Source organism: Hippocampus zosterae, chromosome 5 (genome assembly GCF_025434085.1).
Source record: "Hippocampus zosterae strain Florida chromosome 5, ASM2543408v3, whole genome shotgun sequence".
Classification (NCBI taxonomy): domain Eukaryota; kingdom Metazoa; phylum Chordata; class Actinopteri; order Syngnathiformes; family Syngnathidae; genus Hippocampus; species Hippocampus zosterae.
This window is the reverse complement of record NC_067455.1, coordinates 14,862,165-14,886,297: the sequence shown is the minus strand read 5'-3', so window position 1 is coordinate 14,886,297 and position 24,133 is coordinate 14,862,165. Positions and strand designations below refer to the sequence as shown.

General features: G+C 40.1%; 2 protein-coding genes across 2 annotated transcripts in view; one reads left to right on the top strand and one right to left on the bottom strand.

The window, feature by feature from the left end:
* LOC127600889 (uncharacterized) overlaps positions 1–24,133 on the bottom strand; it is a 302,914-nt gene that overhangs the window by 42,272 nt on the left and 236,509 nt on the right. The window lies entirely within an intron of this gene.
* Positions 12,303–17,732, top strand: irx4a (iroquois homeobox 4a). Its single transcript, XM_052065763.1, has 5 exons — positions 12,303–12,681; positions 13,311–13,562; positions 14,344–14,450; positions 15,638–15,948; positions 16,646–17,732. Exons 1-5 carry the CDS (start codon positions 12,637–12,639, stop codon positions 17,350–17,352), a joined length of 1,422 nt encoding a protein of 473 aa, XP_051921723.1. The 5' UTR covers positions 12,303–12,636; the 3' UTR covers positions 17,353–17,732.

Genomic DNA, 24,133 nt, shown 5'->3' with positions numbered 1-24,133 from the left:
ATTCTAATGTGATCAGTGGAGTGGAAAATAAAGGAATGTGGATGGGTGAAATGTCTTCCTCTTCTCCCTACTTCTTTACAGAATTAACATTGCCTCTTTTTTTTCCTCTATTCATTTCTGCATGCCCCTACCACTGCAGTAATATGTTGTTTGCACGGACCATAGTCCAGCCACTCAAGAATTTCTTATTGTACTTTAAACCCGTGTATATTGTATAATTGATCATTTTATTTCCATCAATTATTGATTTGCATCAGTGTTGGTTCATGCCTCCATGTGGCATCAATAGACCCAGCATTTCAACCCTAATTTTCCATTTTCAGAGATCCCTGCCCATTCATTGTTTTGTACCTGCAGTATGTGTTAGTTATGCGAAATTCACTTTTGAATTCAGTGAGTGGAAGGCATACTATATTGCAGGGCTGATTGTATATGTGGAAATGTTAGCTGGTTATTTGCATTTGAGTTGACCCAACATTTTGTTGTTAGATGTGTCAAAAGATGGAATACACATATTTCATTCTTTAACTCACACGATTATGACACTGAAGTTCAGCACGTTGTGGGCTGAGGCTTGGAGTGGGAGGGAGCCCCAAGCTTGTCAAACATGCACTCTGTTAATTTACACACGTCAAGCATCCTCTGCACAATATCTTCTCATTTTAAGTGTTGCACGAGTTCTCATTTAGTTGTAGCCACACGAGTGATCTCGTCACTTCGTTGGTCTCAGCAAGTTGTTCTTCCGGTCCGCGGATGAGGCACTATTTTGAGAAGCCAGAAATTTCATCCATTCATTCACTCATTTTCCGAACCACTTTATCCTCACTCGGGCCGCGGGGGGTGCTGGAGCCTATCCCAGCTGTCTTCGGACAGTAGGCGGGGGATACCCTGAACCGGTTGCCAGCCAATCACAGGGCCCACAGAATCGAACAACCATTTGCGCTCACACTCACATATAGGGACAATTTGGAGTGTTCAATCAGCCTGCCATGCATGTTTTTGGAATGTGGGAGGAAACCGGAGGACCCGGAGAAAACCCACACAGGGAGAATATGCAAACTCCACATAAGAAGGCCGGAGCTGGAATTGAACCCGGTACCTCTGCACTGTGAAGTCGACATGCTAACCAGTCGTCTACCGGGCTGCGTCCAGAAATTTCAATTGGAATTCCATGAGAATAATATCGACTCAAATCGATTCTCAAGACTTGACATACGCCTGATTGGCACAACTGCCTCATGCATCACTAGCCAATCTGGCTGTTAATTTTTTAGCAGCATCGAATGCTCGTCGCCAACAATTTAGAAACTGACAGTATATATTATGGAATTACTTATTTTTACTGAATCTGTATTTAATTATATTGAATAAGGAAAACAGCAGAGTAAAACAAAACAAAATAAAAGCAAATACAGTCCAAATTCATCGAAAAACTGTACAGTGTGATATATTTAGGTCGTAATTCTTTTCTTTCTCCATTTATTTATCCTACCATCTTTGATAGAAATGCATTGAGAAGCCTTACAACATATCGACAGTGAGAAACTTCTGAAGTTGGAGTATTTTAGATATTATTGGCTGTTAAAAATGTTTGATCGGTAAAAACAATTAAAAATGCTATTGTCTAAATACTTTTCGGCCCACATATATTTTTTGTAATTTTTAGCGTATTCTGCTATACGTTGTGCTCTCTGAACGTTGTTTAACAATTTGTTTTGGTGATGATGAAGGTGAAAATGTGTTGATACAGAGACGACGTGCAGCATTCTATCACTCAGGCATGGGATTCGATTACTTGAGTGATATATTCAATTGCTTCTTTCAAGTCAATGCAGTACTGTTTGTGGCGATAGAACAGTAAAGTATATTATCAAATGCAAACTGCTTTGTTTATTTATAACAAATGCAGGGGAAAAAGAAAGCGCTCCTCAGATTGCAGGGATAAAGAAGTTGTAGCAAGCATTAAAGCCAGAGAATGTTGCAGACATGCTTGGTTGAAAAACCGTGTCATGTCCATCCCTGCCAAAGTCACTCTCGCATTACCTTCCTCGTTTTTTTTATGCAGAGATGCAACTGTAAGAGGCACAAAAAGCAACTACATGTTAAAAAGGTATTAAATTTGTATAGTTTTAATACCTTCAGGTAGGGGAAAATATTCAAATGCACCCATTCCTTCTTGTTCGGGTTTAGAGTGATTGAAGGAATTTGTGATTGAGTTTCCACACAGTGCTCCCATCTGCACATGCCAGCCCTTATCTGCCTTGATATTAACATGCCTCTTTCATTAGAAAACCAGCCCATTTCCTGGTTTTTGGGTAAAATAAGATGCAGAATGAGACAATAAAGTGCATTTGTGTTTCAGTGGATGCATTATGAATAAGTAATTGTAAGTGCCTGCCTAGGCTGTGTCGTTCTCAGGAAGATAATCACTGCCTATAACACACTCTCCACCCCGTAACACGGCTCTGCCCAATGTACTAACTCGATTATTTCGGTGAATATTGAAAAAGGGATCATGACTTTATAATATCCATGTGCATCAGCGAGAACGCATGGGGAGATGGATAAAAAGGACGAGAATCGGGTCACAACTGCTTTTTCTTTATTGATTGGATTTTGTAAATTTGGGCAATGATTCTTTCTGAATGTTAATGATTAGCTCGTATTGATAAAGGTCTCTTGTTCTTCTGCTTGAAAGGCCCAAGAAAATCCTGAAATACTCAAAAGTCTAAAAGTAAGCATTCGCTCATGCTCGGTGATTTTCAACTGAGAGTCCCACATACAGTAATACAAGGGTGTCGAAGTTTAGTTCAGGGCCAATTTGGAGTTACATCTTCCCTCGGAGGGCTGTTATGAAAGTGAAACCACAAAATTATTATTTATACACAACAAATTAATAAATTACCAGTTTTGAAGTAAATGAAGTCGATTAAAATAGTTTGTTCAATTATTGCTCAAGTGAGGGTAAAAAGGGTCACAAAATTATTTATTAAACATGACAATTTGACATTTCGGTACAAATTTTAACAAGTTGACACACATGATTTGCTGTTGCGGGCCACATAAAATGGATCTGGCCCCCGGGCCTTGCGTTTGACTCTTTTGCAGTCATGTATTTTAAACCTAACTTGAGGGGTTCTTCAACAGCTGCCCTCTTCCATTTGTGTCCATGATAGCCATGTTTCTAGATTTTCGACAATTCATACTGCAGACGCATTGGTGAATGTTTATTCATAGGGAAACACTGACTTGACATGTCCATATTGGAACGTTGTGGTTGGATTCCAACTACGGAATGAAAATTTGTGAGTTGTCTCATTCTCTTCTGTGGTAAAAGACACATTTCTTCCTAGTTTCCGATTCTAAGGGTATTCAATAAGTGGCGGTTGCGCGCAGGTGCAGTGGGTTTGAATGCAGTGGTGCTAGTCGCAGGTGTCGAGGGACTCTGGGTCGGTCATGACAGAGAGAGCGACCACCTGGCCCCCAGAGTGTGTGCGCATCACACCGCGATCAGTGTCACTCCAGTGTCCAACATGATGGTTTCTGAGGCTGTGACACGTGCACGCGGACACACAGGATGAGACACACTCAGCCAGAAAGATGATTGGCAAGTCCTTTTTGTCTGGCCAGCCACACTGTTTTCAATTACCCTATAGAAGAGCATGCAGGGAAAAGCAAGTGAATATGTATCAACTAAAAAGTCACAGGTCTTTTTACAGGCACAAGGTGCATTAAAACCTCAATACTGGAATTCTACAAAGATTGAATTGACACATATGTTTTCACATATTACATGTGTGTAAATGAAATGGTTTGGAAGATGTTGCAAGACACAAAAGCTGCAGCACCGTTCCAACTAATTATCGAGAAACACACACACACACACACACACACACACACACACACACACACAGAGACAGCCATATAAGTCTGGCTGAGAATTTTGTCCCGAAGGTAAAATAACTTTCACTAGCTGCAACCCGCTTACATATCCTGCAAATTAATCAAGAACTTGCTCAAATCTTTTTCAAATTGAACCATGTGAGAATGCAAAAAGCTTTAAACTTACATGTATTTATTCCTGCCTCCACTTTCCCGCAGCTCTTCTCTCTTCTTTTTAATGTGTTCTTTCTTTATATTTCTCCAAATATTAAATAAATCAATCCCTCCCCTGTTTACTTACACATTGCATTTTGCAACTATTCTCCAAAGTCCAAACCTTTTTTTAATGTCACATTATATTGTATAAGTTATTAGCACATGAGCAGTGTTGCCACAGTTAGTCGCCAGAGTCTTGAAAAAGTAACTTAGGAACATACTGATTGCTTAATTTTAAAAGTAACTGAACTAGAGTACAATAAGTTACTTTATTGCTTACGTTCACCAGATGCCAACAACGCCTCCTCAACATAAAAATGACAAGGGATTTTGCCAAGACTTTGGAGGAGCAATTTTAATGTTTTTGTTCAGTAATAAATTCTTATTAAAAAGAAAATACAAAGCATTTTTTTTGCCTCAAGATAAACACACGTTTGTTTTTGTTTGTTGAGGCCCGCAACACGTGTGGATTTGACATTGGACACGGTTGTGATGTCAACTCAGGTAAAAAAAGGCTGGAGACAAATGCAACTGTTTCTGGTGCAAATTTAAAACTTTGCACCAGCTTCTAACCTCAGAGGAGTTGAGGAAGAAACTGCTTCAACTTATTTTTGGACAAACTCCTAAGCATTTCCGAACCTCTGTTTTATGCGTTTGGCCACATTTTGTGGAGGATGGCTTCGTCAACAAAGACTTTCACTCACGCTAAAAATACATGTTTGTGTTTTATGCGGCATCCGAATGAACCAAATCATGTTTAGGATCCCCAAGATTCAGACATAGACAAAATACAAAATCAAAGATGCAAAACCGACCAAGTCTAAACAGAAATCACAGGTCACAAGGAGCCAAGGCATTAATAAAAATCCCGAACAATATCGGCAAGGTTATAGTAACACCGAGATTACAAACGAAATGACAAGAGTCCAATTCACATGACAAGCAAGATGGAAATTAGAAAATAATACCAATACTTACAAAATGAGGAACTGAGAGGCCAAAACGACTATGAACGAAACAAAACAACGAGCATAAACAGCGAGCAAGGTCAATAATCCGACAGAGACTTGGCAACTTGGCAGGCCTGAAACACTTGGCAAGGCTTAATTGGAAACCAGACACAAGTGCACCGCTGAAGCGGCACTCCCTCCACTCCAGCTTCTGCCGAAACAAAAAAAACAGACGGAGGAAAACCATCACACTATGGCGGTAGGCGTGGGAAAAAATGCTTGAGGCCATCTCACTGCTGTGGCTACCTGAGACTGCGCCTGAGTTTCATCAGACACAACACAATCGAAACACATAGTTGCCACAACACACAACATATTAGCTATTACTAATCAAAGGAAAGCTGTTTTCCACACATGACATTTTACACAAATATGAATGAACTTGTCTCTTCTATAAATACGTTATTTCCATCTCCAATAAAAAAAACTTTTGGTTATGTATCTCGATGCATTTTAAAGTCCAACAATAGGATTTAGTTCATTTCATTGCAATCTTTTGAATCCAAACCCGATTCAAATTGTTTTTTATCATTGCAGTGCCCTCGAAGCAAGCAAACACGAGACACATGGCACATGTTTCTGTCAGTCGTCAGTGCAATGTGAATCCATCTGTGACGAGCTGATGAGGTCCGTCTGTATTTACCTGGTTACTGACGTTTCCAGTGACGGACAAATACCCACTTCCGTCATTGCATCGTGAGTTCTTGTTTTTTAACCTACCCATGATTTGTCATTCATCACAAAACACGAACAGGCATCCATCTATTGACAAACCTTCCGTCGGTGCAAACAGAATGGCCACCTCTGATTTTATAACAATTAAGTTTTATGCATTTGCAAGAAACCGGCATTTTAACAGGTCTTATTTGTGCGGCACTGAAGTCCACCACCTCCAACTACTAATCTGGAAGTGGCATGTTTCGAATGCGCCTTGTTGACTGTGAGTCCCAAGCTGCTATGCAAATTACCAGGCTACCCGAAACAGCTAAAAGGGCAAAAACGAAAACAAAATGCCACATATGCAATACTTGACTGCATCAAGCATCTGTGTTACAAAACTTTTGAGCGTTGTTGCCCATTTCATGCATTGTGTATTGGAGATGCATCTATGTAAGGAATCCAAAAAGATACACAGGGAACAAAGACCCAACGCTAAGATTTACAAGACACATTGGTTCCACAGTTTTAGCGCGACATACAGATCCTCTCTGTGTTTTATGTCCTGGCCAGTTGCTACGGCAACACCTGAAGATAGCTAGTTAACTAAGTGCAGAGGAGATGCTCCCGTTGTGTTGATCAATTATGGATGAGTGAGAGAACTTGGACATGTTAAACCTCTTAGAGTGGATGAAGAGGCAGAATAGTGAGAAAGAGAAGTGACTCAAGATCGACGGGCAGACAGATGAATGCTTTGTTTCAGACAGAGCACGGATGGGTTAAAAAAGTCAAATGTCTAAATGGTATTTACTTCATGTGTTGGACTTGTTTTCCAAGATAAACAATATCTTAACATTGATCTTCTCTTTGTACTAATCTATGTTGGAAACATCAAAAACATTTTAAAATCTAATAGACTGACCCAAATGACCTAGGAGGATCTCAGGCTGAGCAAATTAAAAGGACATTGTTTTTTTTAAGGCTTTAAAAGTGCCTCCGCGAGAAAACGAAGCTGAAAATGTTGACTACTTTGCACAATTTACCAACTAAAAATCATGATCAGCACATTGAAGCATTTCAGAAATCTTCAGCAAGACCAGAGTCACCATTCTAAACATACTGCCCGGAGGATGCTGGAACACTATTCTACTCATGCAAAAACCATTAGGGCTTTAGGGCCCAATGAGGAGAAATGGAAAAAAAAATCATTGTGTTGTTCAAGGAAAGAAATAGGAAATACATTGAGAAGATTGTTGGAGATCAATATTCCATTTGGACTCCACGAGTAGACAGGACTGTGGACAGTCTAATGTTTTGCTGGATAAGCAGAGGGAGTATGTGTGTGTATGTGTGTATGCGTGTGTGTGTGTGTGTGTGTGTGTGTGTATGTGTGTGTGTGTGCGTGTGTGCGTGTGTGCGTGTGTGCGTGTGTGTGTGTGTGCGTGTGTGCGTGTGTGTGTGCGTGTGTGTGTGTGTGTGTGTGTGTGTGTGTGTGTGTGAGTGAGAGAGACAATGTTTGCTTCTTATTTCTATGGCTGTAGACGGAGAACATGGTCACTATTGGAAAGCCTCAGAGCAGCTTGGGGCTTCTTGTCACCAAGCAAGTCGCTCTGTGCAGCTGTCCATATCTATTGAGGTCAACTGGGCTTTCTAAGTTGTTGGGGCCAAAAACAGAACCTGAAACAGTGGACCATAAGACATTGGTGTGCTGGAGCATTTAAATAAATTTCAGAAGAACAACAGAAAATCACTATTTCATCGTGTGAACAAAAAGTATTTGGTAACGAAACAAAGCAATCCGAATCTGCATAAGGCTTGCCGTTCAGCAAAACTCTTATTGTGAAGTCAAAATGATTAGGTTGATTTTCTGAGTAAGTGAGAGTAATCTTGATGAAATACATTTTTGGTCAGTTCGAGAACTTATCAAACTTTAAACTCCCACCTACATGTGTCATCTCAGTCAGTAACACATTCAGTCCTAATAAGAATTATTTGATCCATTTGTCCAAGTATTGTTTTAGATTATTATTATTATTCATCATCATCATCAACATAATGGTAATTATCATTCTCAACATTTACATGAATGTATTCCTGAAATGTATTGGGTCCATACATAAAACTAACAATAATAATGATAATAAGAGCACTACATCTCAACAACATAATATCATCATTTTAATATCATAGTTGTATTATTATGACATCTTTCTCTTTTTTTGAAGAAGTATTACAGGAATTAAATTCATTTTAAAGGATGAATTCTATATTTTTAAAGCATAATTTCAAGTGAATATTATGATCAGAAATGTTTATGATGATAAAAAATATCATGGTATTTTTAAAATTTTTTATTTTGTTTATAATAAATTTGTCAAACAAACAAAAATTTGTCATCTTCCGAGCCGCTTGATCCTCACTAGGGTCGCGGGGGGTGCTGGAGCCTATCCCAGCTGTCTTCGGGCAGTAGGCGGGGGACACCCTGAATCGGTTGCCAGCCAATCACAGGGCACACAGAGACAAACAACCATCCACACCCACACTCACACCAAGGGACAATTTAGAGTGTTCAATCAGCCTGCCACGCATGTTTTTGGAATGTGGGAGGAAACCGGAGCACCCGGAGAAAACCCACGCAGGCCCGGGGAGAACATGCAAACTCCATACAGGGAGGCCGGAGCTGGAATCGAACCCGGTACCTCTGCACTGTGAAGCCGACGTGCTAACCACTGGACTACCGGGCCACCACCAAAAGTTATATATTATATTTATCATGTAAAAATATTCTTTTTGCCTTGTCGTGTTGTCCTGTAATTTCCCTTTTTAACTGAACAAATAAGAGTTTACAGCATTATATTTGTGAAGAATTTGATGAGACTTCATTTAATTTTGACAAGTGGGATTTGGAGAGAGGAGAGTGTTTCGCCTTATTTTTGATGACCCCCCCCCCTCCGCCAACACGAGAAACCAAGTGTGCACGCACACTGACGCAATCATGCGCTTACCTCCTCATGGTGGCTCATTAATCAACGCCAGATTATCAGGAAAGTGACACCTTCATGATTGCAACGTAGCTGGGGAACTTTCTTTAATAGGAGTTTAGTTGTAAAGCAGATGCAAATTAGTGAGTTTACTTAAAAGCGCAAGCTAGCATATTATTCGTGTTACAGTACTGCAGGGTTCGTGTCAAATGGAAGAAATGCATCAGGAATATGTAGGCCAAACAAAATAGATAAAATGTCAATAACATAGAGGTTGCATCGATGCAAAACAAGAGTAAACAAACCATTAGTAAACACAATAACTCAAGTTTAGGAGTTGACTGATTACGGTATTTATAGAAGGCGAGAGGCAGTGGGTCAAGCGGCAGACGCTGAGTGGAGTACAGCATTACTGTGACAGTTATTGTTCATGTGTAATACTTATCTTGTAACGTGACTTTTATTATGTCCTCCTCATTCATCAATAATGTTTAGAGATTGTTTCAGCAGTGTTTTATTGCTTCCCGTATTATTATTACAGTGAATAACATGTTCACACTTGTCGTGCTGTAAAGAAGGCTAGGATGCCACTTAATATGTTAGCTGCACTGTTCATAAAGGTTTTACGGTGGCAACAGTTTGTCATGACTGCATGACAGACTGTGCGCCGCATCTCATCTCATTCAAACATAAATATGACAAGGCCCTGCATCAGGTCCTCGGAATGACTCTCGAAATCAACACTGAAGGCAGTATTATGATAATCTTGAATATATATTTTAAAATCACCACCCTTGCCATGGGACAGCAATGATGGAAGCGTAGGAAGTGGTCACACATGGGCACAAATGATGGGTGTGGAAGGCGGTCTCCAAATAGCTGTTATCACCACGTCCAACTTTGCATCATCCAAACGTAGAGATCTGCTTGCAGTTTCCTCAAAAAACAGAGCACAGTGCTTTGCCAGGTTTGACCTCCTGTATGGACTCAAGATGCTCAGTTTCATTTTCCACCATGTTAAGGACTCACTCCCTGATTTTAAAGGGAATGAGAGGAGCAGCTCCGACTGTTGGCGAAACACGTTGGCTGTGTTCACACTCATGACAGCGCAAAATGTCCTTTTTTAACGGTGCCAAGCTGTATGCGTCTGGAAAAATACCAAAAGTCAGTCTGCGCAGATTTAGGATACATGTTGCATCACTTGTACTGGACATGAAATACAGCCCTCTTGTATATCTCTCGGGGAGCCTGGCAATGTTTCGAGGCCGCCCTGGAAGTGGCTAGGAATTGAGAAGTCAAGCCCCTTCCTGATAAAGCTCCTGTGCGACCTGACCCCAGAAACCGGAGGAAAATGGATGCATGGACAATTTGACCCTAGAAAACAATTATTTATCATTAAACGAAGAACTATTACTGACTTTTAAGTTTTTTAACTCTTCTGAAATGAGAGATTCAAGAAAGGAATTGGTTCAACTTCCATGTCCCAATAAATCCCATTATTAAACCGTAACTATGATGACAATGACTGGCAATGGCAAGATCATTGCATTTTCATTTAATATAGTGTATTCTCATGTATGGCTTACAAAGGGTTCATATCAAAAAGGAAGGGAATGCAATCAAGTTAGTCACTTTTTAATGGACTCTCACATTATGTCTGCACTCTGTCCAAACATGGAGCATGCCTCTTCCTCCACATCTGTTAAAGAAGAAAAAAAAGAAGCAACACTTTTAATCTTTAAACGCTAAACAAGCTTGAACTCCTGCTGTCGCCTTCATTTTCTGTCTAAAAGCATATACTCGTGTGCCTAAATATTTCATTACCGGCACCCGATAACACTGGGTAAGGCTGTGGATAATCAAAAGGTAGGCCCTATATAGCAAGACGGGTGTGCGGTTTGTTTCTATGGCTTATTGTCAGTGTGTTCAACACCTTTTTCTGTCTTCAGACTAATTCCGTAGCTATACAAGAGCAAAGGTCCTTGATAGGTTGCTTCCTGTGCTGCTCTGATTACATTGGGCGATTCTGACGTCACCCGAGTATTCGCTCAATCCTGAAAAATCAACGTCTTGACAATGATTGCTCACAAAGAAAGAAAGATTGTGTGTGTGTGTGTGTGTGTGTGCGTGCGCATGTGTGCGTGAATGTGTGTGTGTATGTGTGTGTGTGTGTGTGCGTGCGCATGTGTGTGTGTGCGTGTGTGTGTGTGTGTGTGTGTGTGGTTGAGCGGTTCATGGTTGTTCAGGGCAAGGTGGCCTAATGTAAATTAAAAAGCACTGCCTGATCCCATTTGACCCTCCTGACCCCTCCCGTTCACAGTCTTAATGTGACCATTTGCTTTGAGGTACTCACCCCCCATAATTCAATTTGTCCGAATAAATGAGAGTGCACACATTTCATAAAGGCCATGCTCCAACACACCAAATCTTAACAAGAATACCAACAAATAAAACACAACACTGAAATTAGCTCGGTTTAAAAAAAAATGCCATACTTCGTCTCAGTGGAGCTTTATTACCGCTTTCTTCTGTAAATGAAAGCAAGCAATTATTGCAAGGTGGCAGTATCATATTATTATGATGGCCTCGGTCCCCTAGATAGTCATCAATCTCCCTCAATCGAGCTGTCACCGGTAGGCAGAAATCCAGCTGGAGAGCACTGGCGAAGGAGAAGTGGTGGAGGAGGGACGTGGAGTTGGAGGAGCGGGGGGTACATCATCATTAATTTGAGGAGTGACCCCTGGGGCTTTTCACATGTCTCAACCTGGGATTCTCCAAGCAAGCACAGTGCGTGAACTGGAGGAATAGAGCTTGACTTTTGGGGTGCTAACCAATGTGACGATGATTGTGGTTCAATGTGAAGGTTGTGATAGGCTAAGACTCGATAGATAGATAGATAGATAGATAGATAGATAGATAGATAGATAGATAGATAGATAGATAGATAGATAGATAGATAGATAGATAGATAGATAGATAGATAGATAGATAGATAGATAGATAGATAGATAGATAGATAGATAGATAGATAGATAGATAGATAGATAGATAGATAGATAGATAGATAGATAGATAGATAGATAGATAGATAGATAGATAGATAGATAGATAGATAGATAGATAGATAGATAGATAGATAGATAGATAGATAGATAGATAGATAGATACTGTAGATAGATAGATAGATAGATAGATAGATAGGTAGACAGATAGATAGGTAGACAGATAGATATCAGAGAGGGAGACAGAGTGGGAGAGAGAAAGACAGAATTAATTAATTTCAAGTGTTGAGGAATAAACAAATGCATTAATGAGGCCGAATGCATCAATTACATGCACTCTGGGAAATGACTGGGCAATTAATTGTTTAAAATACACTTATGTTACTCTTTTTATACATTAAAACAATATGTTTCATTGCTGTTGCCGCTGCACAATGAAAATGAATAATAAAATTACAGACCGGATCATTTTAGTGACAAATCTTGTGACGTCAGAGCCACTGCCTCTTAAAACAACCTGCATCTGCCGTTGACGTCTTTTATACAACTTTTTTTACAACGCAAAAGTACATATGGGACAACAAAGTTGTCATTCTGGAAAACGATAGCTTTTGCTACTGTATTTTTATACATTTATCTGACATATTTTTAATTAAAAAAACGCCGCAGCGTTCTGGTTTTCTGTATTTTATTTATTTATTTTCTTTGAAAGGTGTTCGAGTGGGGGGGCATTTTACACAAATTAAACATGCTACTGTGCTTCGCCCTATAAGCATCCAAGAAGCCTGTGCTTCCCAATCAATTGGGACAGTCGAGCAGCAGCAGCCTGCGCGAGAGTGGAGACCTTCAGTCTCGCTTTATTTCTGGATATTGGGGGACCTCTCTACCATGTCCTATCCACAATTTGGATATCCATATTCGCCTGCTCCACAAGTAAGCTAATTCAACTTGTTTTCATCGTTTTCATAATTTGGCTGGAACGCCAGCAATTGGTTATCTCGTCGATCTGTGTCAAGTGTTTTGCTCACTTTGGACAAAAATATGAGACACGTGTCGCGGGTTTGGGAACGGCTATTTCTCTTCGCTCATTTGGCACCTGCAAAGGTAGAAAACCGAGGGGAGCAGAAAGGGAAACATCCAGTGTAGTCTTCACTAAATTTGAACGGCCATATAGGCTTAACTTTAACGGCATTACGCGCGTGACAACTCTGTACAAGGCATGTTCTAAACTGCATTTTTATTTTACATTTTGGCTGTATGCCATTGGAAGACGATGTTATCGTATTTTTAACGCATGTACATACCTCCTCACGTAACATTCATTTTGCAGGGAATATACGTCTTTTATGTTAACGCGCAGTGTATCGACATCTTTTTAATAATCGTTTTTTGTTTGTTTCTTTTTAGTTTGTCGATTCGGCCGTTCATACACTTAACACGGTATTCAATCCAGAAAGATATGTTCTTTTAAATAGACCCCTACTTCTTATACATGAGCCGAAACTTTGTTGCACAATATTTGATTTGAATTTTCAAATGACGTTTTCTTTCTGTTTGTGCAGTTCCTCATGACAAGCAACTCTCTGACCACTTGCTGCGAGTCTACCGGCAGATCCATCGCCGACTCCGGAGTGGCTGCGTCCGGGCAGACGCCCGTCTACTGCCCCGTGTATGAGAGCCGGCTCCTGGCGACCGCCAGGCATGAGCTCAGCTCGGCCGCCGCGTTGGGCATGTACGGGAGTCCCTACACGGGCACTCAAGGATACGGCAACTACGTTACATATGGAACGGACGCCTCAGCTTTCTACTCGCTCGTGAGCGCTTTCTATTTTTTGGCACTGATAAATAGACCCCGCAGTCGCACCTCTCTGTTTAACAAAGCTGCTACTGCCTGCATGCTGTGCTCATGTTGCATTTGACCACTTCCTAAATTGGCATTCAGGAGACTCATTTGGCCAATGGATTTTTTTCAACATTTTTTTTTGGGGGGGGGGGGGGGAAACTGCTTTTACTTTTCACCTGCCTTAAATCAACGAAATAGAAACGTAAATTGTCAACTTTGCTAAAGCTTTAGGTTCTCCCTTTTTATGAATTAGAAAGACATGCAGAGGCAAGTAAGGCTTTCTGAAAAACGTCAAGGGGGGCGGGAGAAAATATGTGGGAATTTACAAAGGTGCTGCGTTTGAATAAAGTTGCACAGATAAAATACTACAATGTGTTTTATTACAGAATACAGGTTATTGATATTTATGCTTATTTAAAGTTTTAATGTTTTTTTCTGAACTTGTGGTAAAGCATGTGATTATGTTTTAACTGAGCTTATAAAGACAGCACATTTCGCAAGTTATTATTTGTATATTGCACTTATATTGTTGCTGCACAATCAGAAACCTACTCTCCTTTTGGCTCTATTTTTAGAAACAACACGTTCCACCCAATTGTAAAGAAAAAAAACTGGTTTGAACATTATCGGTTTCAACAGCTACAGTGGACCATTGTTTTTTCATGATTGTTGGGGGGAGTATTAAATATTGTTCTCAAGTGTATAACTAACTACATGTTCCTCCTTTCAAGCCAAGCATTATTTTGTTCCAGGGTACCTTTGATACAAAAGATGCCACGGCCTCTGCACATGCAGGACTAACCCAAGCGACAGCCTACTATCCCTATGATCCAACTTTGGGACAGTATCAGTATGACAGGTAATCTGTCTCCATATGACCAGACTAAACTGGCAATAACTTGTGACCTTTATTTCGATTGTTTGTTTGCTTATTTCGGAAGCATGCAAGAGCTGTGAATATGTGAAGTTATTCTGGAGATGCGTCGCAGAGTTTCATTGTGTTGGAAAACGGGGACAAAAGGTTTGGAAATGACTTTATACACGTGAAAATTTAGTGGGTGTACAACGAGCGTTACGCCCTACAGGTTTTAGATTCTAGAATAGTATAAATGGTCATATTTAAAAGGATTGAACTTTGTGGAGTGATAAAATGTAACACCTGGACGTCAACGCTAATTGTCTTTTCTATATCAGCATGACTTTCACAAGGGCTCGTCTTTTGCTTAAATCACACAAAATCCAAAGCAACCCATGTAAGTTTCTATAAAAGGGCTGCGGTGTGTAAGGTAAGGTAGATCTGGCACACAGATGAACAAAGAGGCCTCCAGCAATTCCACTTTATCTGCCTGTCTTTTACTGGAGGGCTCATCATTACACCCCATAAAGCAATTTTACAGTCTGTTTTATTTGCGAGGGAACCAAATGCAATGAGGAAAGGTGCAGCTCTCGTTTTGATTCCCTTAGCGCGGTGCTTGACCCTCACTAAGCTATGCAAAGCAATAAGGCCTCCGAAAAGGCTCCCTCGAGAGGGCGTTTACAGCTCTCTGCTGACTGACGATCAACACCGTGCATTTTAAATGTAGGAATATATTTGTGGGAAGAGGTAGGCAGCCAGACAAACTACATTTTGAAAGTATCTCAACAATACATTTATCTTTTATGTGTGTGAATCGTTTTTTTTTTTTTTTTTTAATTTCAAAATGTTGTGAATGACACGCATATTTGGTGTCGTTACTGCTCTTACGGGCCCTGATTGGATGTATGTTGTTTGAGAAAACTAATTTAATCTCGCTCTCATCTTTTCTGCAAGAAGCTATACGAAGCAAAGTCCTAGCGGGTTCTCTGTTCTTTTTACTTATGGGCCATTTTTAGAAAAGTGTTCAGGCAATTCGATGAAGTAGAACGTGTACACAGTTGTATTTCAAATACAAGCTGCAGAAGATTGCTCTTCATGTTAGTTGAGTCCACCAAGGGTAAACATTTGCAGAGTCAAATAGATCACATACAATCTCATCGCCATTGTGGGTGTGTTCTTCTCACGAGCAGATACGGCTCCATGGATGGAGGTCCTCGGCGCAAGAACGCCACTCGTGAGACAACGAGCACCCTGAAGGCTTGGCTGCAGGAACACAGAAAGAACCCTTATCCGACCAAAGGTGAAAAGATCATGCTGGCCATCATCACCAAGATGACCCTGACACAAGTGTCCACCTGGTTTGCCAACGCCAGGAGGAGGCTGAAGAAGGAGAACAAAATGACATGGCCACCCAGAAACAAGGGCTCAGAGGAAAAGCGATATGACGAGGATGACGACTGTTCACAGGAGGATCAGATAAAAAATGAAAGTCAAGAAAATGGTCAGTGTCCTAATGCCCAAGTGGCTCAGTATTTTTTCAAAATGTTTTGGCAAAATAGAACAGGGTTCTGATGGCTCGTGCCTATGACGATGTAAAGGTATTTATTCAGGTTTAAAAATAGCAGTGAGGTTAGTCTCGATAGGTTTCTTTTTGAATTCAATTATTTTGACTGTTAAAAGAATAAGAAAAGAAGAATAAGTGTGTGATGCCGTCTCATTTTATAATCTGATAGTAATTTTGAACAGAAGTTTTATTTTTGTGAAGTAATCATTGGAAAACAATATGATTGATATGAAGAGCAAAAAACACTTCAATAAGAACACACGAATAGTTTTCAATGAAGTCAATGATATATTTTTAAATACCTAAATGAAACAATGAATTTTAAATAAGCAAATCTTACCAAAATACATTATGCTACCATATTAAGCCAAAAGCGCGAATGCATACAATTGTATTTGTTAAAACTGAACAGGCCCAATTTATGTGATTGCCACTGCAATTAATGATGATTTTACATGCTGAACTGAACAAACGTCTTTTCATTTGTTTGGAGAAGTGCCAAGACATCCAGACATCAGCAATGATGTCTGGATCCACTGTCTCTGGACTTTTATCGTTTTGAATTGAATGGATCGTGTTCTCAAATATGTTGTTGCCATCCTTCATGCACTGACTGTCTGCGTTCCCCCCCCAGAGAGTCGAGGTCAATCCAATAAAGATCTCCAGCTGAGCGACCTGGAAGATTTTGACACTCTGGAGTCAGAGAGTTCGGAGTGTGAGTTAAAGCACAGATATCACATGAACCCTCACATGACAACGACAGGCGACTGTCCCACTGAGCACCTCATCAAAGGCGTGTCTATGAAAATGTCTGGCCCGGTTGCAATCGGAGGGGAACAGGACTTGAGTAAGAGTTGCCTAAAAACAAACCAAGAGGAGTTCCAGGCAGAGAGCAGAGTGCAGCCAAAGTCATGTTACAGTCAACAGCCGCAGCACCACATATTAGACGGCAAACCCCGGATCTGGTCTTTGGCCCAGACGGCGACCTCCTTGGTCCAGACTGATTACCCTTCATGTATGGTGAGGTGTCAAGTACCCCACTCCTCCTCCCTCAGCCCACCATCTGTCGCTACCTCACCCGCCTCAGGCCTGGACCACAGGCAGGACTCGCCCGTCACCACACTGAGAAACTGGGTGGATGGGGTCTTCCACGATCCCTTGTTCAGGCACAGCACTTTGAGCCAGGCGCTGACACACACCACTGTATCCTGGAGCAGCAACACCACTAAAGGATCCGTCTTGGAAGCGGAGAAAAGTCCGGGTGTTCTACAGCATGACCAGGACTCGTCCAAAGACAGTGCCATGAGTTTCAAAACTATTAACAAACTCTTCTGTTCGTAAAAACACCAAAACAAATGATTTATTTAAAAAAAAAAGAAAAGAAAAGGACAAAAAAAACCTGGGATAGAAGCTATATGTCACCCTTTTTTGCTGGAACATTCTTTAACACAAGTGAACTATTGCAATTGATTGATTCTTTTTTCCAAAGCATGCGCACAAGTTGTCGAATTGTATATGTTTACATCTTGGGCAAGTACCTTGACGTTTAGGGTATTTATTATTTATTTTACTTTCGTCCCTGTACGCATGCATATATAATTAAAATAAGTTGGAGGATCACTATTAAATAAAAATGAAAAAGGTCTCACGGATGCACAGCTTTTCAAAAGTTGGATGAGTTTCAACATTATTCACTGAAAATAAAAAACAAAACAGACGGTTCTGAGGAGAAACTGTGCTTTTCATTCAGAATTGGGGTCAATAGATGCTAAAGAAGAGGGATTTTATTTATTATTGATTTTGTATTATATATAATGAAGTTATCCATATTTTAACAACAAACCCAAAATAGGCAAAAGGGTCTGCTTAAAACGTTTCATTTGAGAAGCAAGACAGACAGACCAATATCGAAGCCCCGCCTCATTAATTCCATCTAAACAGGCTGTAATTGGGATGTAGGTGGACATATTTCATGGCACCTCATTGATTTCACCTCTCATCTCCCTGTCTCTGATATTCCCCATTCTCAACCTTGTCCATGATGCAGCTGTCAAACCGCTAAGTTATTCGCCATGCGTCCATTAATGGGTTCAGAAAAGAAGCTCCAATGAGATCATTTGAAATTTTCCCTTTTGACATCGGCTCCTCATTTTCCATCAGACAACATCCAGGAAACAAAGGTCTGGATATGTGGAAAGAAAGTGAGAGGGAGGCACTCAGGTTGTCTAAAAGTGAAAAGGGCAAAGGAACTCGAATTAGTTGTTGTAGATAAAAGGGCAAATAGAGGAAAAAGAGTCAAGGGTACTTGACAGTAATGGCGAAAGTGGAGATCTCATGGGACTCTGTCCTAGAAGAGCAAGGAGAGGAGGGGTGGGCGTGGGGGGGGGTTGCCTACGGAGAGGAATTTTAATGGGAAAAAAAAATGCATCAAGGATTGTGACCCCATTTTTCCCCCTGCAAGGAAACAAATGCTTTATTATATTAGAGCCACGTTAATGAACTTATTCATTTTTATAAAAGGTGGTACACAGCATTTTAAGAACAAAGTTGATTTACGACAAGAAGATAACCTCCGATGTGTCAGATACGCAGGGTTAATTGGTACTTAATTAATTATTATAGGAAGCAATGGTTGCCTGATAAGACAAGTCTGCCACAGTGTTTGATTAATTTAGCATGAAGGTACATTTTATTAGACCTGCGATGTGGCCCTTTTTAATTGACTGAATAAGAAAGAGGTGGATAGAGAAAAGGAGAGGGAGTGTAGAGCTAAATCATTCAGCCGTGTCAAATACGAACACACAGAGGGAGCGTGATGGTAAATTAACAGGGCCCTTTTACATAGCGACCATATAAAACTGTAATCAGCGACGCGTTACTTTTCATTAAGCAGCTTTGACAGAAGCATATTGAGGAGGGGGTCGGGGGGGGGGGGTGTAGGGATAATTTCTAAGGCCCAAATAAACTGAAACAGGGAGAGTTATAAGATAATTCCTTAAGCTCCATTAACAACTCCTAGCCGCAGGAAATGGGCTCCCTTGAAAACATCTCCAAATCTAAAAGCTTTATCGACCTGGCAAACCTCAGCTGATGGTGTTTTTTCTTATATTTTCCCCCATCGGGTCCCCCCCCCCAACACACACACATCTCCCTTTCTCTCTCTCTCTCCCCCTCTCTCTCTTTTACTCACGCTCTTTAAGGGACAAAAACATCCAAGTGAGGTAATAGACTTTGACACAATACATTACATGGGGAATGAGAAAAGTGGCAAAGAAAGGGCACTCTTAAATGCCTTTTAAACGCTACCAATTAGAGGTTTAAAACTTGAATAATACGTACGCCTTTGGCATATGGCTGACTGAGCGAGCTGAGCCAAAGGCCTAATAACAAGCTGAAGCTCACTCTCGGTGTACAGTGTGTGCTAATCTCCTGCAACATGATAATACTTAGAGATAATACTCTCTGAAGTAATGATATTCTCTAAGTCCCCCCCCCCCCCCTCCCACTAGCTCCTTTTAATAAAAGCGCCCTGTCAAAAGACACATACCTTGATACACACTGCTTATATGGGCCCACAAAAGGTGAGTGCAACACAGAACAATCAGCAGCCCAGAGTATCCCTTGAGAGGCACAGTCTGGGTCAGGTTAATGCCACTGTGACCCTGAGCCATAAATATATTTACACACCATTACACATCAATGTACAAAGTCTCTCTGTCTCCCCCACACACAAGGATTGTCGAAGGCTCACAAGGCTTAATTGCATATTTAATCTATAGGATGAGAAACATTAATAAAGGGATGTGATTGGATGAAAAGATGAAGCATGACGGCGTGAAGGGAGAACACAGACATATACGCCACATAATCAGATCAATGGCGTGTCCGCCCATTCTCGAGAATCACAACGCAAGTGTTTTTTTAAACTGCATTTAGTATGACAAAATACAGAGGCCTCTGTTACATTAGATGAAGTACAAGGCCTGCATGAAATTGTTTTTTTAAATAATATCTAAATGTCAAATCATGTTTTGTTTATGGCTGATATTTGCAAATCAATATATTATTGACACAATACAATAAGGTTACACCATGCACACCAAATAAACAAATGGTGTTTTGTTCACAAAGTTTTGCATGGATGACTTTTCTTATTATTTCAGCACTAATTTAGATTTCTCAGGCCCTGACATGTTCATATTAACAACATACCGGCAAGTCAATAGGCTAATATACGTATTACAAGTAATAGTGATCAAAATGTGTGTTATTTTACCTGGTTCTCAACTACTACTCTAAATTAATTTCAGTTTTGGTATGCAGGACATGCAAAATTGAGCTGTCTTCTCTGTCATCAGTCAGCCAACACCAGGCTGTAAGGTGCAAAACACCCTCAGCTACCGCCACCTCCACTGCTAAAAGAATTTAAGAGCTTATTCATTGTCTACTGCTTATAGAAATGTGTCTGTTGTGTGTGTGTGAGATCTTAGATGCATCTTGGTTGCTGTTTTCAGGTTACTGTTGCCAATAGCATGTGTCCAGGATGTGCCTTTAGGCCTGGGCTATTGGCCTCTATCACCCCCAAGCTGCCATCACCTCCCTGCAGTCATTCCACAGGTCAAGAGGCTTTAGCCTGAGGGGCTTTGCTTTTCACCATCTTGACTTGCTTCTTCAAAGACTGACAGGATGACTCAAGCAGTAATGAATTTCAGTGAGTTATCGGGGAGGCATTACAAAAAGACAAATTCTTTCGTTTGTACTTTTAATGCTCTTATACTTTAACTTAGTGAATACAATTAAGGTAATATGCTGTCGGGCGGCCCGGTAGTCCAGTGGTTAGCACGTCGGCTTCACAGTGCAGAGGTACCGGGTTCGATTCCAGCTCCGGCCTCCCTGTGTGGAGTTTGCATGTTCTCCCCGGGCCTGCGTGGGTTTTCTCCGGGTGCTCCGGTTTCCTCCCACATTCCAAAAATATGCATGGCAGGCTGATTGAACACTCTAAATTGTCCCTAGGTGTGAGTGTGAGTGCGAATGGTTGTTCGTCTCTGTGTGCCCTGCGATTGGCTGGCAACCGATTCAGGGTGTCCCCCGCCTACTGCCCGGAGACGGCTGGGATAGGCTCCAGCACCCCCCGCGACCCTAGTGAGGATCAAGCGGTTAGGAAGATGAATGAATGAATGAATAATATGCTGTTGTTTTTCATGTTTAATCTGGATTTTTACCGCCCACACCTGGGTGGTAAAATTCCATCTGAAGAACGACCCAAACTCCATATCGATGAGAAAATCATTTTATTTTCATTTCGATCGCAGTGTGTGTGGTATGTCATAGGCGTTAAGTGAGAGAAGGAATACCAAACAAAATGTTTTGAGAAAACACAAGTATTCTGACCATTAATACACTAACACACAGTAGGAATAATAATAATAATACAATTTTTTATTTATAAGCTCCTTTCAAGACACCCAAGGACACTATACAATAACAAAAAACACAAAACAATACGGGTTGAGCAGCGGCAGCCAAAAATCGCCAGCGTCTTGGCTGTGAATGGTATGGCTCAGGTGGTAGCGAAGCCATCTTCCAACCTGATGGTTGTGACTTCCATCCTTGCATAGCTTTTTTTATTTAAATAAATTTAAACTATGCAAGTAAAATGTACCCAAAACCTCTCATTTGTACTTGCTTTTTTCAGGTAAATATCACTCCTTTTTCCCCCCAGTGTATTTTATGTACAAACAATTGGGCCATTTGAGAACTGGAGGACATTTTCCAACCCCTCCACGACAATTCAAAAACCCACACCCCAAATACAGAGTCTTTTTTTTTTTTTTTTAATATAGCTGTCCTGATTAAAAGCGTAACTTGTAGCCATCGTAAAAATATTTGGTTAACATTCACATTTTTAAATACCTTTTGAGCACCCCTTAAAAAGTATTTTTTCTTTTGTGCCTCCCTCCGAATGACCAACTTCCATCTAAAAAAACTGAAAAAGAAATTTTAAATCACTTCTTCCTTTTGTTTTCTTTGTATATTGTTAAAACATTTGATCTCAGACATACAGTCATTTTAATTTGAAAATAACAACTTCAATTTGAAAATAACATTTGTGTCCCTCAGCATGCACGTAAACCCTGTTTCTAAACTTTTATAGCCATCTTGAGGAAGAGAAATGCAAATGAGCAACTTGACGCAGCAGAAATGACATCAAGAGAATTGTTCTGACCACAAATAAACCTGAGGTAAGATCTGTCTTTATTTTTTTGTGTCACTTAAAACCAAAGGTGGTCATTCCGTCAGTCCGTTAGTTAGTTAGTATTGACGGACGCCCGTTTTGCTAACGAATGACAAGAAACTTAACAACAACAAAAAAAAGATTTGCCAGCACTCTCAAAAATGTTTTTTTATTTGTCAGTGTAATCGTCATTAATCAGAACTATCAATCCATCACTGATGGAAGTCTATTTCACTGATGAGTGATAGAACATGTATTGTTTCATGTATTGTTTGTGGGGCAGAATACAATAAGGGTTGCTTCCTTTGACAATATATGGAAACGATTTGCGCTTCCTGTACAGGAGGTGGTGGTGGTGTGCACCTGTGAACCTAGAAGAAGAAGAAAAAAAAAAGAACAACAACAACAAGAAGACCAAGAAGAAGATGACAACAATGAGCATTTATAGCATTTATATAGGATTAGGATGGCAAACAAATTGGATTGGATTTTACCTATGATGCAGAGCGCGATCCTAGTTAGGGTAAGCCATTTTAAACTTTAAAATAATTTTTTGGGTGTTTCAGGAGTTTAAATAGCTGCAGGGATCCATCACCATGCTCCTGCTGTACTTAACAGTTCAATAGATTGGCAAAGTATTGGTGATTGTCAAAGTGTATGTGAAATGTATGTCTGTGTGCAAGTGTGTGTGTCTATGTAAAGGTCCTTGGCGAGGCAATGTACATCATGTACATTCACTGATATGTACTGCACTCCAGTCCAATTGGATTTTTCATCTGTAGGACTGTTTTTTGGGGCGTGGACTGACAAACTGATGAAAGACAGACTGATGGACCAGTGAAATTTACTGGCGGTAGCGATGATGGAAGTGCGGTTAAAATAACATGACAGACTGACCAACTGATGGTCACAGTTTGGTTTGCCTTGAAATAATGACGGACTGACAATAATGGACTGGTATACAGGCCGCAGACTTGCAAAATTTTGCAAATTGCCCACCTTTGCCTCAACTAACACAACAATGTTACTCATTTTACAATGAGACAAGCTGCATAAATTGTTTTCATTTTTTCATTGTATATCTGAGTTTCTTCTTTACTCGTGTGGAAAGCTCTTATATTAGCGTTAATTTTTAAAACTGATTAATCAATTCCTGTCACCCAATTGCAACAACGCTAAAATTAAATAAGCATTAAAAGATGAGTTAACTTTATTTAGTGTCAGGGTTTATTTACAACACTTATGTAGTTTTTTTTTTTTAGGCGCCTGAATATCTAAAACACGTTTCTGCTAAATATAAGAAAATATACTCGCACGATATGCCAAAAACTGACCTAATAAAAATGTGCCATTGATCATTGAGCTGAACAAATCAAATTGTATGATGGTTTAACACCTGTTTTTATTTTTTAAGAAAATATTATTCAAGCAAATAAATAAATACGGTATTTTTTTTCTTTTTTTTAGTGCTTGCAATGCCCCCAATTCTGGAATGACTCACATGGAATGACTCACATGAAATGACGTTAACTGACAAGGGTTCAAGAATAAAATCCCAACTAAACACTGGTTTTGATAAATAATATAATATAATAGCAACAACTAACATACAGTAATAAATAGCAATTCATTGGACTAAGTAATAGTTTACTTTCAATAGTAACCGATCACGTGAAAAACATGCAAATACTGTACGGAAATTAAAGTGACACTTAAGGAGTTACATCATCACCCATCCTAAATCCCAAATCATAAATTGATCATCAAAATAACTTTTTTACGATGGTTGTCTTATTTTACTCTTGTAACTCTGAGTGGTTATCGTCTGTGACTCTTTTTACACTTCCCATCAAAAGGTCAAGGGGTTGTCAAGAGGGTGTGATCATG

What these genes read in the sequence shown, in the direction of transcription:
- irx4a (XM_052065763.1), top strand. Translation starts at nt 12,637, where the DNA reads ATGTCCTATCCACAATTTGGATATCCATATTCGCCTGCTCCACAA. An exon ending in CATATTCGCCTGCTCCACAA is followed by an intron (nt 12,682 to 13,310) that starts GTAAGCTAATTC and finishes CTGTTTGTGCAG; the next exon opens with TTCCTCATGACAAGCAACTC. An exon ending in CCTCAGCTTTCTACTCGCTC is followed by an intron (nt 13,563 to 14,343) that starts GTGAGCGCTTTC and finishes ATTTTGTTCCAG; the next exon opens with GGTACCTTTGATACAAAAGA.